The following is a 17,493-nucleotide window of genomic DNA, read 5'->3' on the forward strand; positions in this document are numbered from 1 at the left end:
TGGCCTTTGTTGGATGTAACCTGTAGGAAACCCCTTGATGGTGTTATTGAAGCCATTTTCTTTCTGAAGTATCTCATAGACGAAAACCCTTCAGCAGGTGTTACTCTCAGAGGAGACTAAACATAAAGGTGTTACTATCAGAGGAGATTCAACATAAAAAAATGGGTTTGTTTGGGACAAAACACAGGGGAGAAACAATCACAAATGCATTCTAATAGGATATGAGTTTAGCAAGGAGCTGAAGTTATTGGATAGATGAGAGTAGCGGATTATCTTTGATAGTTATAGTGCAATCTCATTTACTTTACTCCACTCTCAAAAATACAAATCTAATTTGCCAGTTCAGTGTTACTTGTGAACCCTTTATTTTGGCAAAACAATCAAACTTATTAGTTTTTCAGGAGCCTTCAAACACATCTCAATGGTTTCCGGAGGTAAACTGAACAGATAGATAGATAATTTGACAGTTTAAAGATCAATCTTGAATAGAGAATCATTTTTGATTATATCATTGCATATCTTAGCGAACATTAATATATTTTTATTATTGCTCTGCCTGCGTACAAACTATTTAAGTAACTGCTTGAATTATAAATATATAATATATATATATATATATATATATATATATATATATATATATAATATATCAAAGTGCTATATATATGCTATGTGATATATATAAAATAACTATATATATATATATATATATATATATATATATATATATATATATATATATATATATATATATATATATATATATATATACCTCATGACTCATTCTGGCCAACAATAATATTTACTAATGTGCACTTTCCCTATTAAATACAGATAAAAAGCAATAAATTAATAAATAATATGCTTTGACAGTTTATAGTTAATTCATGTATACCAAGCACAGCTATAGTAACTGCCACTTGGTACAGCAGATTTGCAGTCAAACATACACCTTTTCATTGCCTGTTTGTACTACTGTTAAATAACAGTTAGTGCTAGCGGTATTAGTGCAGAATGGTTAAATGCATGAGGGAGCGTTTCACCTCTTACACTTATCTCACTGCACAGTGCTCTGTCAGACAGACACTGTGTTGCCGATGTGTCTTTAAATTATAGTCATGATTTGTATGTGTACTGTAAGGCAACAGTAATCTGCCCTCTGTGGCAGGAGAAAGGATTTGTATGCCCTATTCAGATCTCCACCCCTCGTGTAAATTAATACAGACAAATCTGAATAAATGCAAACAGTGGGTTTTCACTGGGGGATATCATTTTATATACATTTTTTTGCGGAGGTCAAACTGCATCTATATCCCAACATTTGCTTTCGAGTCTCTTTGGAGATTAAGAAAGTAAAAGCTTTCATGGCTCTGGGGATTCTTGCTCAGCATTTTCTGAACAAAGTATAATGTGAAGACAAACTGCTGCATTTTGCTCTGTATAAACAAAATGCTTAGTAAGATAGTTTGTCACTTGTGATAGTCATCATTATAGAGTTTTGTTTTGCTGGTTACGGATCACTTAATAATCTAACAATCCACTGTAAATGTCGTCTTTGAAGCCATCAAATTAATTTACTCTGAGTTTAGGCTGAATATTTTGTCACTTGCTTCAAGCTCACAATTTTTTTTAAATAAAATACTCAACATCGATACAGATTTTTTCAAAGATTATGAGAAAAGTATTATGCACAGCTGCCAAATACCTCGACAGTCCAGAGCACCTGCAGCGCAGCCACCCTACACTAAAATGCTAAAGCAGCATTTAGGGGGCAGTCCTAGTGGGTAGATATATCACACAAGAAGTTTAAAACATAGAAACGTGGGTATTTTCTAAGTACAGACTTTCTGTACTTTTGGAGGGAAAACAACAACAACAGCTGCAACTACCTGAAGCGGACAAAGACTTGGTCGATTTCCAACAGAAACCCAGAACTCAATGAAACCCTCCACTGGAGGATGTAATAAAGCACGTGCTCTTTCTGAATCTTATGGCTTCAAATTGGCACCAAAAGGTGTTTTTTTTTTATCACCCGAAGTGTTAGGGTAGTACACCACTCATACACTGCTTGTTTTTAGATTATCTCATTGTCTATATCTAAACCAACAGAAACGGCCCAAACTTCAGTGGGTTTTCTTTGCCGTAAGACTGATGCCAGATAAGTTCTAAATCACCATTCTCTGCTTGATACAATTTGCTCCTCCAGGAGAATCTAATTAGTCTTGGAAACAATATATTTTGAAGTGGTTCTTGATATCACTGTTTTGAGGCCTTTTTACTGGAGATGGCTGCAGTTATGATGCATGCAAAATGATTGAATAACCCCCGGTCATACAGGGCAGCACCCATAATAATTGCTGTTAATTAACACTTCTTGCAGAGTAACAAACACTGAAGAAACCGTCAGCAGCCACGCAAGATAAATTGAGAATATTTGGAGAAAGATCACAAGGAAACTAAAGAAGGTCAATTCCTGAAACATTTCAGTAATCAGTAACTTCTTCTAAATACCAGGAACAGAACAATATAATTGTCTGTCATTTCGTGTCAATCTTCTTAAAAGTGTAGATTTAGATTTTTTGAAACAGAAAAGCTTGCAATTATGTAACCCTATTACAAAACACAATTTTAAATGAACTCGATACAATTACCGTCAAATGTTAAAAGCGCTCTTGACACCTTATAATGGTGCTAGATATGAAGTCTTCCACCCTCTCCTGGGATTTGTCAGTAACCTTCTCATGTACGAACCCTGCTCTGTCAGATTTAATTTGAAAGACTCCACCACCGGTCAGTCATTCAGCCTACAGAGTTTGAGTCTGTAGTTTTGAAGATGTGGATGTTTGATGTCTCGGCTGGGCGGCAAACACCTCCGTGGTCATCTTCTTCCCTCCTAATGTGGGTTGGAGAAAATTGTTAGGACAGATGGACAGGCTCGCGGGAAAAGATTGCCATTTGGACAGGTAAATGAAAGAGAGTGAAAGGAGAGGGGCGATGGGGATGAAAGAAATACAGATGACGGTAATGTGGAGAAAATGGAAGGTTCTGGATGCCAGAGAGAGAGAGGGCTGAAGAAAGGTAGAGGGATAAATGCACTATTTGAATTATGTAAAATAGCTGCGTGGGAGAAGTGTGTGTGTGTGTGTGTGTGTGTGTGTGTGTGTGTGTGTCTGTGTGTGTCTGTGTGTGTGCATGCGCGTGTGTTCGTGTGACAGGAGAGGCTGAGAGCAAAGCAAAGACCAGAGATAGACAACATGACAAGTCAGTGTGAGATATGCTGCAATACTGCAGAAATAGACAGGAATTAGGAACAAACAAGCAAATGTATAACCAACTTAAAGTTTGAACGATGTCAGGGAAACAGGGAAATAACAAGATGTGCAGAACAGAAATGTAAAGTAGGCTTTGATATCATTCTGCTGCCGCTTATAGCCGATAACAATTGATTCCTGTGAGCGATGGTCACCCTGGCTTGATCAGACAAGGGATTGTTTTCGTCTTCGTCTGGTGGAAACGTGCAACATGCTGTTGACTTCACGTATTCTCGCCTAATCTTGTTTGTGCCTCTTTTTTAGCTGCATGGCTCTCAGGATGACGAAGTCGGTCTGAAATACTAGACAGCTATTATACTATATCGGACAGTGTTCCATGAAATCAAGTGCAGATGTTCATAATCCCCAGAGGATGACTTGAGTGTTGCTCCTGCGTTTCATTGAGCTCTACCTCCGGGTCAAAACTTTCACTTATCCAGTGAAATCTACCAGATGGTAACACTCGGTCTTGCACAGATGGACGTGCAACGAATCCCAACAGATTTAATTTTCCTCTAGCGCCCCCATGAAGCCCACGTTGGTGGTTTAGTGAAATATCTCACAACTGTTAGATGTATTGGCATGAAATTTGGTAACTTCAGGATCGTGTATGTAGATCATCAACATCTCCTCCCTGCTCCTAACCAATGGCATAGTGCTGTTAAGGTGAAAAATGTCTTAAATATGTTGTATTCTAACCTCAGAGCATTGCACTAAGGCAAAAGGTAAAATGCTAAAAATATATCTATCTTTAAAGTACTTTAAAATTGGCCGAATATATATACTTAAGAATTTGTCTTCGTAGCATCAGTGAATAAATGATGAGAACTTTTATATTTTTTTGTGCGTGTGACCAATATTATTTAATATTTTGAAAGCACATATATTTATATAGCATAACCACCACAACAGTGAAGCAGTTTCAAAGTTCTCCACACACAAGAAATTATTTTAAAAGACCCCCAAACTGATGTATTGAAGACCAATTACATTGAAGAAAATAGAGGAAAATATGTGAACAACTCAGATCTTCTGCTAATTCGTAGGGTTGGGAATCACCAGAGGTTACGGATTAACAGGCAGCCCTGTTAACTGGCGACTTTCAGCCGAAAGTCGGCAGTTAACACCGGCCGCTTCCAGCGCTACTCGAGTACCAGTAGCCAGTTTGATTTATGCTTTTTTTTTACGAATGTTGTTCCGTGTGTCGTGCAACAGCCGTGCGAGCAGCGGCGCTACGAGTGACAGGAAGTCCAGACGTTTAATTTAAACACAGACGGCACATTTCCTACCAATCATACTGACCCGGGACCTCTGCTGACCTCACCATAAAACAACACAGCACCTTCTAGTGGATTGAAAAAGCAATTGATTTTATTATTCTAGGACCAAAAAGTTTAGAATTGATATAATAAAAGATCGATACTTGGCTCCCGTGTATCGACACAATATCGGCAGGCAAAATATCGCGAAAGTATCGAATTTTCCCTCCCACCCCTACTAATTTGCATCACAAGCGTGGCTCAACTTCATATTTTACCAGCAAGTTAGAGATGAATTTAGTGGCCAAACCATGTATTGATTTATAGTATAAAATAAGACCACAAACGGCCCTCATGTTTCACAGAAACATGAGGGCCGTTTGTGGTCTTATTTTCATTCTGCTGGCTGTCTCAAAAGTCACTTTCATCATACAATGCATGCACATGAATTTCCCCTTAGGACGGTGATGCAGAGACACCCGTCAGTCCTGACATTTTATTGAGTTTTGCAGCATTTGGTCGAGGGACCACAGGGACGGGGAAGTGGAGGACACGGCCAAAAACGGGCGATCCAGAGTGAAGAAACCTCCTGTTTTCTGATGTGATTTGTTGGTGCCGCAGTGATTAGGCAGGCCAACCAGGTCAACCGGGCCTCCTGTGCTCTCTAACTGTACATTTACACTCTCTCCATCATCCATCAAACGCAGGACAGGACTTTATTCCCTTACTGGCCAATTCAGTGCATTAGACACCGACGCGCTGATGGAGGTCAATAAGTGCTTTGTTTGTTTAATGCTCGCTCCTCTCTATCCGTGCATCACCCGGCCCCTCCCTTCAACATGCAGACTGTTAACATTCGCCCGATCTGACGCCCAAACAGAAAATCTATCTCTCCAGTCTCTCGCCCACTTCGTCCACCTCCTCCCCTCCACAATGGAAGTTGTGGAGGGGAGCACAGGGCAGCAACAGTGCTGGTGAACGTGTGTGAACCGGCATGGTTTTTATTTCTGCCTCGCTCACCTTTGACCTCTAATTTATCTCTCACATTCTTTCCTACCCTCCTCTTTCATTCCTTCAGGCAGACTGTCCATAACGGCTCTCCTGTAGGTGTTTATTTCCACAGTGGCCCCCGTCTTTCTCTCCCCACATCCTCTCGCTCTACCTGTGTCTCGGCAAAGCATTTTTTCCCTCTGTCTTCGTTCTACCTTTGAATGTTTCCGTTCCCCCGATGTGGATTAAAGTCTTATCTGTCGACCTTTTCTCGTTCTCTGTTCTCTTAGATCATCGCGCCCGGCGGAAGAGCATAGCCATTGGGAAGCAGCCCAGCATGGAGGTCCCTCCCACTGCCCCAATTCAACCCTTCCGACAATCCGTGAGTAACCCCCCCTGTTCCCGTCCCCGCTCGCTGCCTCCGTCCCTCTCGCTGTCCCTCCTCCCTCCTCCACCCCTGGGCCCACCGCACACCTGTGGCCGCCGGGCCAGTGGCACCCCGCCTCACCCTTTCCCCCTCTCCCTGGCTGTCTATCCCTCCTTCGCCTGGTGCCAGCAGCGGCAGCAGCCAAAGGGCTCTAGGAAAGGGCCTGGCACGCCCCCCATGCCCCGCTCGCTGCCCCTCTCCCCCTCCCCTTCCTTCACCCTGCCCCGCTCTCCTGCTGCCCTCTCCTCCTCCTCCTCCCCCTTCTTGTACTGGGGCGGAGACTGGAGGGCTGCCGGGTTGAGTCCAGTGGCAGGAGGAACGTTTATTGCACCACTGCCCCCTGTTGAGGTATGTGACACAAACATGGCTGAAGCGGAGACGTTGGCTACAGCATTTAGGAAGCCTGTAGTATGGAAACATCTTTTTTATTTTCATTTTATTTATCTAGGATAGTCTCACTCCTCTCACGTGTGATCTCTGAAGTCTGTTTTTAACTCATATTTACAGAATAATTGGAACGGTATACCTCTAAAGGCCATACCAGTGTGTTTGCAATTGTTTTTAAATACAAACTATTTTCGAATGCACGTTGTAAATTATTTGTTCTACAGTTCCAGGCAGCCATTGGTCTTCATTTCCCAATGGTACAAAAAACTATTAGCGGACTCTTGAGTTGTGTATCTGCATTCATGTTTGTAAAAGTTACCTAATTTATGTGTGGTAATGCCGTTAAAGTGCCAATTGATTTAAAAATTCTGCACTGCATTTTGTTTGTTAGCAGAATTAACACGTCACCATTACGGACATAAAATAATAGAACTGGATGAATATGCAAAGGGTAGGAGCCTCTCCAACACAAAAAAACTCCCAAATCCAACTGCAAGCAGAAGCAAACTGGCGAAAGAGGAAAAAATCAATAAAACACTAAAATGAATAATGTTGCCTATTTATAGATCATTATGTAGAATTTTCAGTGAATCATTTATAATATTTTTGTGTTTTATTTAGTTAATTTACTTTTTGTGTTTTTGTTCCCTGTAAAGCACTAGATATATATTTATACATATATATATATATATATATATATATACGTATATATATATATATATATATATATATATATATATATATATATATATATATATATAATCTTATGAGAAATTAATTAAAACCAATGGATACCTGGAACGGCAGAAAAGATTACAAATGGTTGACTGATCTGAATTAAATGGGACTGGTAGTAAATGTGTTTAAACACTGGTATGATTCATGTCAACAAAAGTGAAGTAACATAAACAAATGTCGCCGTTGTGTGCTTTTTCATACCAAAGACAACTTGAGAGAAGCCGGCAGCCAAATACCTTCTGTCTGCGAACAAAAATAATCTGTTTATTGTTTTATTCATGGCAATAGAAACTCAATCAGAAGGTATCAAACGTGCACATAAAAGGGCTTGAAGGATAGATTGGTGTCTTATTAAGTTTGTGCCAGTGTTCTTTGTTGCCCATCTCCTTTCCATTATTTCTGCTGGTGTTTGCACACTGTCACTGTAACTGGAAATGGCAGGACTTGTTTTCCCCGTTCCCAGGAAACTATTTGCTGCCCATTCACTGCTGCAGCATGAAAAACAGCTTCCACAGACTTGACAATTACAGGAGCCAGACAATCCATTTGAGTAAACGTGAAGCCCCGCTTTGGCTTGGTCAAAGTTTTTGTGTTTCATTATTATTGCATAGAGGCGGAGATGAGTGTTTTCATATCAATATTCCAGATTATCTGATCGGATGAACAACCCTGTGCGTTTTCAGCCTTTGCGATCTTCCTACATTTTTCTTTTTGTAAATCACCTCACATGTAAGGGTAGAAATAGAAATGAAATCCTTCAAAATCATATTGCCTGGTGTAGTGGTAAACCTGCATATACCGATTTACTATTATTTTATCGATAAATAATAATAATAATAATAATAATAATAATAAAGCCACAAATACGTATCGGAGCCAATAATGTTAGTCTTTCATGCACGCTGTGGTGTTAACTGCCTGCAAAAGACTCATGAAAGTCCATCATTATAAATGTCACTTCAGTGAGAGTACGCAAGCAGTATTTTACTTGCAAATTGTACTTACAGTAAATTATTAAAAGTAAACATGCTCATATTGCAGAAAATATCTCCCGACAGTGTATTTTAGTTGTATTATAACTATTATTTTCAATATAATTTAATCTGCAGATAATTATATATTTTTTAAAGTACCTGAGTACATTGTCCACATTTAATAGATGTGGAGGGGTGTCACAAAGAAGAGTGACTTTGTGTATGTAATAGCCACTGAAAAAGAAGTCCCCTCCCCCTTTTCTCTATTACTCTCTCCCTCTATCTCTGTACTGAAGGCTTTTACTCTTTGAGACTTAAAGTGTCAGACGGAGCGGCTAATCAAATCAGATTTAGTCATGCAGGCCATTAGCTTGAAACCAGCAGATGGAGCCAAGTCTTTAGTCATATCCTGAAGACAGGCTTCAAAGCCATTTGACTCATGCCAGATGATGAGGTGTCATTTCCCTGCAGTCATTCTCCCACTCAGTAATGCTGGTATGCTATAGGTGTATAAATGGTATTACTAGTCCTCAGGATGCACCTGAGAGCTGCAGGGATGAAGCTTCTTTCAGGCACAGGGGACAGAAACCCCACATGCACGTTTGAGTTCTAAAGTTAGCAGTTTTCAGTTCACCGTTTTAAAGCATGAGAACTCAACATTTACGTTCTACAAACGAAACAATGTCCTCGTTTAGGTTTTAAAAGGCTCTTAGTGGGCTGAAATGTCATCCGGGTGGAAAATGCCTCACCTTCTTAATGTAGTTACTTTTTTCCAAGATATTTTTACAGAAGTGACACATTATGTTGAAATATGCATTACGTATCATGACACAAAGTAAAATATATATATTTTAACAAATAAATGAGTTAAACTAACCTAATGTGTGGCAATTTTCTCACTTGCTAAGAATGACTTGTTTCACTTGGTCCCCCTTTGAATGGACCAGTTTGCAGCACACTGTTGTAAGAACTGGTCCTGGTTAAAGCTGTGGTTAAAGTCCACTCAGGTCTGTTTGCAGGCAGGATGGTTTGGCATAGCAAGGGTATATTCCAATAGCTACGATGCGTACATTCACACAGCGCCAGATAGGTGTGACCCACGTCCGAAAAGTAAAAACGCACAGTACACTCAATCCACAGTTGATGGGAAAAAAGTTTAAGACCGCTTTGAAGACGTATTCAGAGCTAAATATATCCCACAATTCACCGCGTCTATTTGGGCAACACCAGTCCAGCTGCTGGCGGTAGTGCGCCTGTAGGCAGGCTTTAAACACCAATCATCAGACATAAACTTAAAGCTTATGTCATGTAGAATTTATCATGAATAAAATATTGATGACGTCGACCAGTCGCGTCGGTGCTTCAAGTTGTCTCTTCACTCAAACACAAGTGTGGGTATTGGGACCGAACCCCAAACCACGTTATAATTTCCTGCTTCAGTGTCTCTGATTGTGTTATTTGATCATGTAAAGAAGCTCATGCAGGACCAACTGGACCCGGAGTGTTAGACTTCGATCTGCTGAGCTTGTTGTTTCGACTGTGTGGCTCACCACTGCCCACCACAGGATCTGTTGCAACACTGCAGTTCCCTTGTGGCCAGTGGACATGTGTGGGTGTATGATTTCCTGTTGATAATAAATGTACCTTGTTCTCTTCCCCCGTCACACATCACGTGTTTCATTTGTGTGTCTCCGTCTGATTTTGGTGTTACTTTAAATACATCTCACACAAACCCCACTGACTCCATGGGAATCATTACCACCATACGTTAAACAATCTTTCTCCTTAAACCATACCCGACTCCCTCTCCACCGAACTCCATCTTCTCCCACTTCTTCTTCTCTGTAACTTCGCGCCATGCACATCCTCCCTCTCTTCCTCCATCTGTTTGCCCCTTCTCGTTGTTCTCCTCCTCCGCCCGCTCCAGAGTTTCCTCAGTAGAAGGTTGAAGGGCTCGATCAAGAGGGCTAAGAGTCAGCCCAAACTGGACCGAACCAGCAGTTTCCGCCACATGATCCTCCCCCGCTTCCGCAGTGCCGACCAAGACAGGTCAGTGAGTGATTGTGTGGCGAGAGAGATTTCGAGCATTGAGGATTAATCGGCTGTGTCTGGCTGCGTTTGACTGTGTTTATATGCAAACACTGATCAGTTGCATTTATGTATGAAATCAAATGTTTGTCTTTTTCCTCCCAGACTGTTTTGTGTGAATGTGATGGCATCACAAACTATTTACTTTCCCATCTCCTGACACAATATGAAGCTTCCCCTGATTGAAACAGGATGTTGGGATGGGGCATGATCCCGCTTTTTCTCAACCTCTTTCTATCTCTTTCTCTTGAACTCTTTCTGTCTCTTTCTCTTGACCTCTTTCTATCTCTTTTTCTTGACCTCTTTCTATCTCTTTCTTTCAACCTCTTTCTATCTCTTTCTTTTAACCTCTTTCTATCTCTTTCTCTTGACCTCTTTCGATCTCTTTCCTCGTTTTATCGATACATCTTGATCTCTTTCAGTCTGTCTCTATCTCTATTTCCTTCTATTTCTTTCTCTCAGCCTCTTTCTATCTTTTGCTTTGGACTCTTTTCCATCCATCCATTTCAACCTTGTTCTATCTCTTTATCTTGTGCTCCTCAATCTAAACAACTCAACCTCTTTCTTTCATTTTACTCTTGTCCTCTTTTTCTCTTCCTCTGACCTGTTTTTAATCTATCTCCATCCATCATTGCTATAAGTTGGTGTTTATTTTACACTCTCAGTGTCACTTACAATAAAAACACTCGGCACCATCGCTGTTTCTCTGCCGGGCGATGAAAAAGCATTTCCCTCTCTCCACGGCAACCAGCAGACAGCCATATGGCGGCTGTACAAACCATAATGAGTCAGTGGGAGATTTGCTTAATTATACCTCCTCTGTATCATGTGCATAGTTGTAGCAGCATTGGCATTCGTCTGGCACAGCAGCACAAGAGTTACACTGGTAATGTTCAAGTGCCAAATTTGTTTTTTTGCAAAAGTTTGCTTTGGAAAGTTGTTATTTTGAAGGAGAAACAGAATACACTTCATGAAATGTGAAGTTTCTAGTTTTCAAGTATAATGTTGTCTTGCCGTTTCACAACTAGCTAACTTTTAGGTGTGAGGTCAACCTCGTGTGCTTTTATTATTGAGTTAAGCCTCTTATGCTGCGTTCACACCAATTTTCCGAAAGAGTTGGAAAATATCAACTCGCTCGAATGAGGCTAATTTTTTGCGATGCGACATTCACTATATTCGCGCCATTTGCGCCGACCGGTGGAAATTTGTGTTGTTTGCAACAATTCGCGTCTGTGCATTGACTTTGCATGCTTTTGGTGTGAATGCAGCATTAAAACAAAAATAATGTTCTCATCAACTTCTCTTTATCTACAGCTCCACCTTGATGTCATGAGAGAAATAAATGAGGGAGGATGTTTAAGACAAAAATATGCCCTTAATTGGGAAACAGTACTTCATTAGTAAAGGACTGGACTGTGTCGACAGTATTTAGTCTCCGACTGCAATTAATCATTATTTTCCCAATTACAGTAGTCGATTATACATTTTGGTCGGTAAAGAAAATTACAATTTTCATAATCAGAATTCTCTAAAGCCAAGCATAACGTCTTCAAGATTGTTTGTTTCATCCAACCGAGAGTTTTCATTTAAGATGAAAAACAGCCGCCAAACAATTATGTTACAATTGTGAAGCTGCATTAATATGTTTTTGCTTTAAAGATGATAATAAATTGTCAAAGTAATTGCCAATCTAATTTTCTGTTGATAAACAAATGAATGAATCCAGGAATAGTTCTAAGCTTTACTTTTGTCCATTCAGTTTATCTATGAACTCCCACTCGACAGCTACAGCCAAGATAAACTCAAACTCAAACTTCAAACCGGAGCAAGGTCATCTTGATAATGTAAACACAGAGAAACAGTGCACTCAGGAGAGCACGACAACCCTTTCTGAGCCAGCGGTCTGCCAAGGTGCGTTTCCACATGATTTATTCATCTGGGAAGGTTTTCGGATGTCTGTTATCCCCAGCTGGGCTGAGGAGACACAGAGCGGGCAAAATAGTCGAGAGCCGAGGTTGAATGCCATTTTCTCAGATCTCGGTTTACTCTGTATGTTTTCTGTCAGGCGAACATCTACAGCTTTGATCATTATTATGCTCTTTTAAAAAAAAACTTTATTCATCCAGAGAGAGTTTGCTGAGAAGACATGCTGTTTTTCGTCCATAGTCTGAAATCCATACAGCTATAAACGTGCCTCTGAGCTCCCAAACAGGCTCTAAAACAAGGATATACGGTATATTTCCGTACATATATTTTGAACGTACAAATACCCAATGGGCCTCAGAGTTCCCTTAGCTTCCATTACTGTAGGTCACCCTTTCCTATAACTCATACGTAATTATTTTGTATGCCTGTTTTTCAGCAGAGTTTCCGTGTCCTGTGATGACCTGCATTTCCAGCTAAATATATTGTTCTGCATATTATTTTTATCATCAATTAGTACTTAATATATTACTTGTTTCGCCTATATAATTCTACTAAATAGCTAAGGATTTCTTCATCTATCTTTTCGGTCCAAAACCTAAAGATATTCAATTTGCAATCATATTAAATTGGAATAAAAGCAGCAAATCCTCAAATTTGAGCAGTTGGAACCAGGCGTCAACCTCCTGTTCTGAAAAGTGAAGCCAATGTGGAAGTGCTTTAAACCTGTATTCTTCCTAATGGCCACCAGGGGCCGATTGTCTGATTGTAATGCAGTCTTATAAACAAAGCAACCATAAACTCATTGTAAACATGAGTTTATGGTCTCAACCTCTAGTTTCAATACAGAATGACATGTTTTTAGTAGATTATGGTCCATTTAGAGTAAAATTGACCATGACGCAGGGTATGCTTTAGTGTGTCTACTTTGTGAATGACAGGTCGCTACCACAGTGTTCAATTCAGTTCGTGAAAAAGTTAATTCTAACCTTTTTGGTTGCTTAAAAATGTCGTATTCAGCTTTTGTACTTCCACTTGTACATCTTGTATACAATCTATGATTTGAAGTGGCAAATGTTTGATAAGTCTGTTGATAAATGATATAAATGATCAATTAGCAGAATTTGTACATAAACATTTTCTATCTGAAATGTGTGGATCTTTATTAAGCCTTCAATTAGCCTCGCATTGCTGTAACATTATTTCAACCTTATATAGGCTGCAACAATTTTTATTTTATTTTTATTTAAACACAGGGAAGCAGAAAATCCTCTTACTTTTTATTAAATGTTTGACCTTTTTGCTTGATTAGATTGCCTCAAAATGGTTGCTGAATGTTTTAGTTTTTTTGCCAATGGACTAATTGATGATTTGACTAATTGTTTCTGCTCTACACACATAGTCGTTCAGGTGAGTTAGATTTATTTGTGTAGTTGGCTGGGAGACGCGTTTGGCATTAGTTCACTGCAGTGATGCATAAAACATGTTTTTTAATATTTCTAAATTTGAATTATCTGCTAATTGAATAATTGTTTCTAGTCCATCATCATTGGTGCTGATGTTGTTTTTGTGACATTGAATCAAATCTGCAAGGTGTGTGTGTGTGTGTGTGTGTGTGTGTGTGTGTGTGTGTGTGTGTGTGTGTGTTTGTGTGTCTTTTCATGTTTATCTCTACCTACACTACAGCTCCCCAATGAGACCTTCAACCTTACCTCCAGCAGTCTTGCTCCCTCTTCAGTCTGTCTTTCCACTTCCCTTCCCTTTCTTTTCCTTCTAATCCATGCTCTCACTTTCTTCCTCTCCAAAGGTTCCACTGTTTACATAATCAAAGCGATTTCCTTTGAGAGGTCTTCTCTCTCGATCCGCTCACCCCTTCCTCTCGCAGTCTTCCCTTCTCTCACATCCTCTCATGAACTCCCCCACTGTGTCTCTCTTCTCCTCTGTGTTCCCCCCAACCTGACTCATTCCTTTGGGTCTATTTTTATCTCTCTCTCTCTCTCCCCCTCGCTCTCTCTCTCTCTCTCTCTTTCTCTCTCTCTCTCTCCCCCCCCCCCTCCTCCTGGTCCCTTACACATAATCAGTGCACTGTTGATGAACATTATGATTGAATGTCAAAAGCAGTGCAAGCGCAGGGGAGAAGCTGAGAGTCGGACGCAGCGTGGAGGATGTACAGTATCTTTTTCTTTCGCTCCTTTTTCCTCATTTCCATCCTCCCTTTTCTTCTGTGAGGGTCTCCGTCACACCTGACCGTCCCTCCTCGCTCTCTGGGTAGACTCACTGTTTCATCATGCATCTGTCTTAGTGACTGTCTGCCGAGCTGCTCAGTGGTGTTACATGCCTCTGTGCATGTGTGTGTGGGTGTAGGAGGAAGTGTGTAGGAGAGCGTGATGGATGGGCTTTTAGCGGAAGCCTTGTTCACTTATACGTCTGTAAGAGTTATTGATGTAATTAGAAATCATTTTAAGATGATGTTTGTACAGTTTAAAAGGTTTTTGTGTCCGCAGGAGAAAGACCGGATACAAAAGACAGCTTCTTAAATACAAAAAATGAAGATATCTTGTGCATTTTGCAGCCAATAATTTTTGTATCTAACTGAAAAGAAATTGACACAAATGTAAGAAGATATTCTTTTGGTTGTGTTTAAATGCCTTCATGATACGAGCAATTATTTACACACAATAATGAGGTTGTAATGAGCATTTCAGAGTCACTTTGCTGTCCGTTCCATCTACTGGATTTTCTTAAAACATTGTGCTAATGAACGTTGTGCTATTAGAAGCTCGATAAGTCGGCTCACTTCACAGCTGCCTGTTCAATTATTTACAATGAATAGTTTCAAAATGTTCATTATTTTTCATTGCCTGAAGTGTAGCGCACTCTTCCTCTCCTTTTGCCTTGTAGCATCACAAGGTTAACACTGTAGCTTTGAGTGATTACTGTCGACAGCCCAAACAGTCAAAGTGTTGGAAAAAGTCAGAAATATTATAAAGTGTGTGCTTTATCTTAGCAGGACCAACTGAAATATAAAATATCCTTCAGGATTTCTCTAAAATAAACCATTAAAAAGATATGGAGTTTTGCCTGCTTCCTGCTACAGTACGAATAGTAGAAGTTTTCACCATGTTTTATATGGAATATTTTGCTGATATTCACCATCGCAGACAGACATCTTGTGTTATTAGCTGAGCATCTTCTTCGTAAAAATAAATAAATACGGCTGTTTGTTAGTGCACAAAGTAAAATGTGAAAATCAAATACAGTTTTGATCAAAGTAAGGCACCTGGAATTAAAATTACCATAATTTTTCGACATTGACAAACAGCAATGTCCTGTAGTTTCTTGTGCTCACAACAGAAGTGCAATGCAACCTTGAATGAAAGAGCCTCCCCTCTCCACATCTAACCACAACTATCACTCCTCCCAGGACACGTTTGATGCAGAGCTTCAAAGAGTCCCACTCCCATGAGTCCTTGCTGTCTCCCAGCAGCGCCGCCGAGGCGCTGGACCTCACCCTGGACGAGGACGCCGTCATCAAACCTGTCCACTCGAGCATCCTGGGACAGGAGTACTGCTTTGAGGTGAGAACTGAGGTGCACGGTGTGGACAAACAACAACCCGCTCACACACACACACACACACACACACACCCAGCGTGCAGTGTACAGTACAGTAAATAGCATCAAACATTTTTGTGTGTGAGAGACTGTGAATTGAAAGTTGTTGTTTTTTTTAAATGTGAGGAATGAAAGAAACAAGGACCCTGAAATGAGCCCTTTTCCCTCCATAACTTGCTGCAAGAGTGTCAGCTTTTTTCCCCTCCATCTCTCCATTAGCGGAACATGACAAAGGTTGAGAGTGAACACATTGTTTTGGCGCCTGGGTTGCAGTCTCCATAGTAACTAATGGCTGTGGTTGTTGAATTTACCATTGGCTATAACCTCAGGTGACTACGGCATCGGGAACCAAGTGCTTTGCGTGTCGCTCAGCTGCAGAGAGAGACAAATGGATCGAGAACCTGCAGAGAGCTGTCAAGCCCAACAAGGTGAGGGGAGAGAAAGGGATGCGGTAGAGGTAGAAAAAAAAAAAAAGGATGATCCCTCTGTCTGTGTGTCTCTCTCTCTCCTCCCCGTCTCCCGTTGTTGTCTGTTTTCAATAAGAGCGCACCGCTTCATTTCTCTGTGTGAACTCCATTTTCGTGTTTGTGTGTGTCTATGTTGAACAGTTTCAGCCGACTCTCCACGCAAATGTATTAAAGCTGCACAAGGTGATGTTGCAGGGTGGAGGCTCCAAATAGCTGTTTGTTTTTTAGAAACTTTGATATCCACAAATCAGATAATGTGATGCCATTAAATTGCACACCGCAGGCTCATGTTTACGAACACAGCATGTCTGTGAGACTTGATGCTAAAGGATCCTGAAGAGGCAAAAGATTGAATATTGATGAGTCCTGGTCATTTCTCACTGTGGGCCTCATGCAATAAACACTTGAATGAACAGATTTGTTCTTAAGTGCCTTATTCAAGTAATTTAAGAGATTTATAACATTCACCAATTTTCTAAAGGCCTGAACACAGAAGGGGCTTTTTTAATGCTATTCATTCGCACTTCAATTTTTTTAAATGCTAATAATAAGGAACAAGGTCGAATTCTTTCTCTTTTTCTCTTTCACACTGCGAATAAAGGCATCGACCAATCGTGTTGTGCAGAATGGCAGGGCTTTGAACGAAACATTTGCATAGTGGCTAGACGATGAAATTACAATTTACGGGTTTGTATGCGATGCCGTGAGACCCAACAAAAATTGTAAAAGAAACGTCTCTCATGCCGTGTTCACACCGGACGCGGCGCGAATTTGCGGCGCAACCAGATTACATGTAAAGTCAATCCACAGACGCGCTGCGACGCGAATTGGCGATTTATTTGCGCCGCGGCGAGATAGACGCGTTTGAGGGGGCGCGAACAGAACGTTTGACCTGGGGCGAACAGAGCGAAGGACGCGGCGCGAATTCGCGTGAGTTGAATTCTCCCAACTCTGGCGGAGAAATCGCGTGACGCAAAGTTGCGGCAGCCAATCAGCGTTGAGAATCAGCGTTGAGAAGCTCCGCCCGTCACCACCGCCGTCTCCTCGTTCCTGAATGAAACTGCTGCTGCTGCGCCTGAACCAGCGCTGGTAGCGGCTTCATTGAGAAGCTGTTGTGGGACTACGGATAATATTATGAACCCAGACACCATGGAGTTTGATGTTCCGACATATGTGGAGTTTACACAAAAAGTATAAAGCAGAACAGGTGGTTATTTCCATGGTGGATGGCATAATCGGTATCGTTTTACGGAGATACGCGAGACGCAGTTCCTGGAGGAGTCGGTGAAATTCACCGAGCTGTGTGCGGCTACGG

The 17,493-nt window shown here is 40.8% G+C and overlaps 1 protein-coding gene across 1 annotated transcript in view; it reads left to right on the top strand.

Annotated features, from left to right (window-relative positions):
• The window catches only part of syngap1b (synaptic Ras GTPase activating protein 1b), a gene marked incomplete at both ends in the record, with an annotated part of 125,903 nt that overhangs the window by 76,246 nt on the left and 32,164 nt on the right, over positions 1–17,493 (top strand). The window contains 4 exons of the mRNA XM_079227457.1: positions 5,851–5,942; positions 10,014–10,135; positions 15,522–15,675; positions 16,041–16,139. Coding sequence (XP_079083583.1) covers positions 5,851–5,942; positions 10,014–10,135; positions 15,522–15,675; positions 16,041–16,139 — 467 coding nt within the window. The remainder of the gene's footprint in view (positions 1–5,850; positions 5,943–10,013; positions 10,136–15,521; positions 15,676–16,040; positions 16,140–17,493) is intronic.

The sequence above is a fragment of the Taurulus bubalis genome (genome assembly GCF_910589615.1).
Source record: "Taurulus bubalis genome assembly, chromosome: 12".
Classification (NCBI taxonomy): Eukaryota; Metazoa; Chordata; class Actinopteri; order Perciformes; family Cottidae; genus Taurulus; species Taurulus bubalis.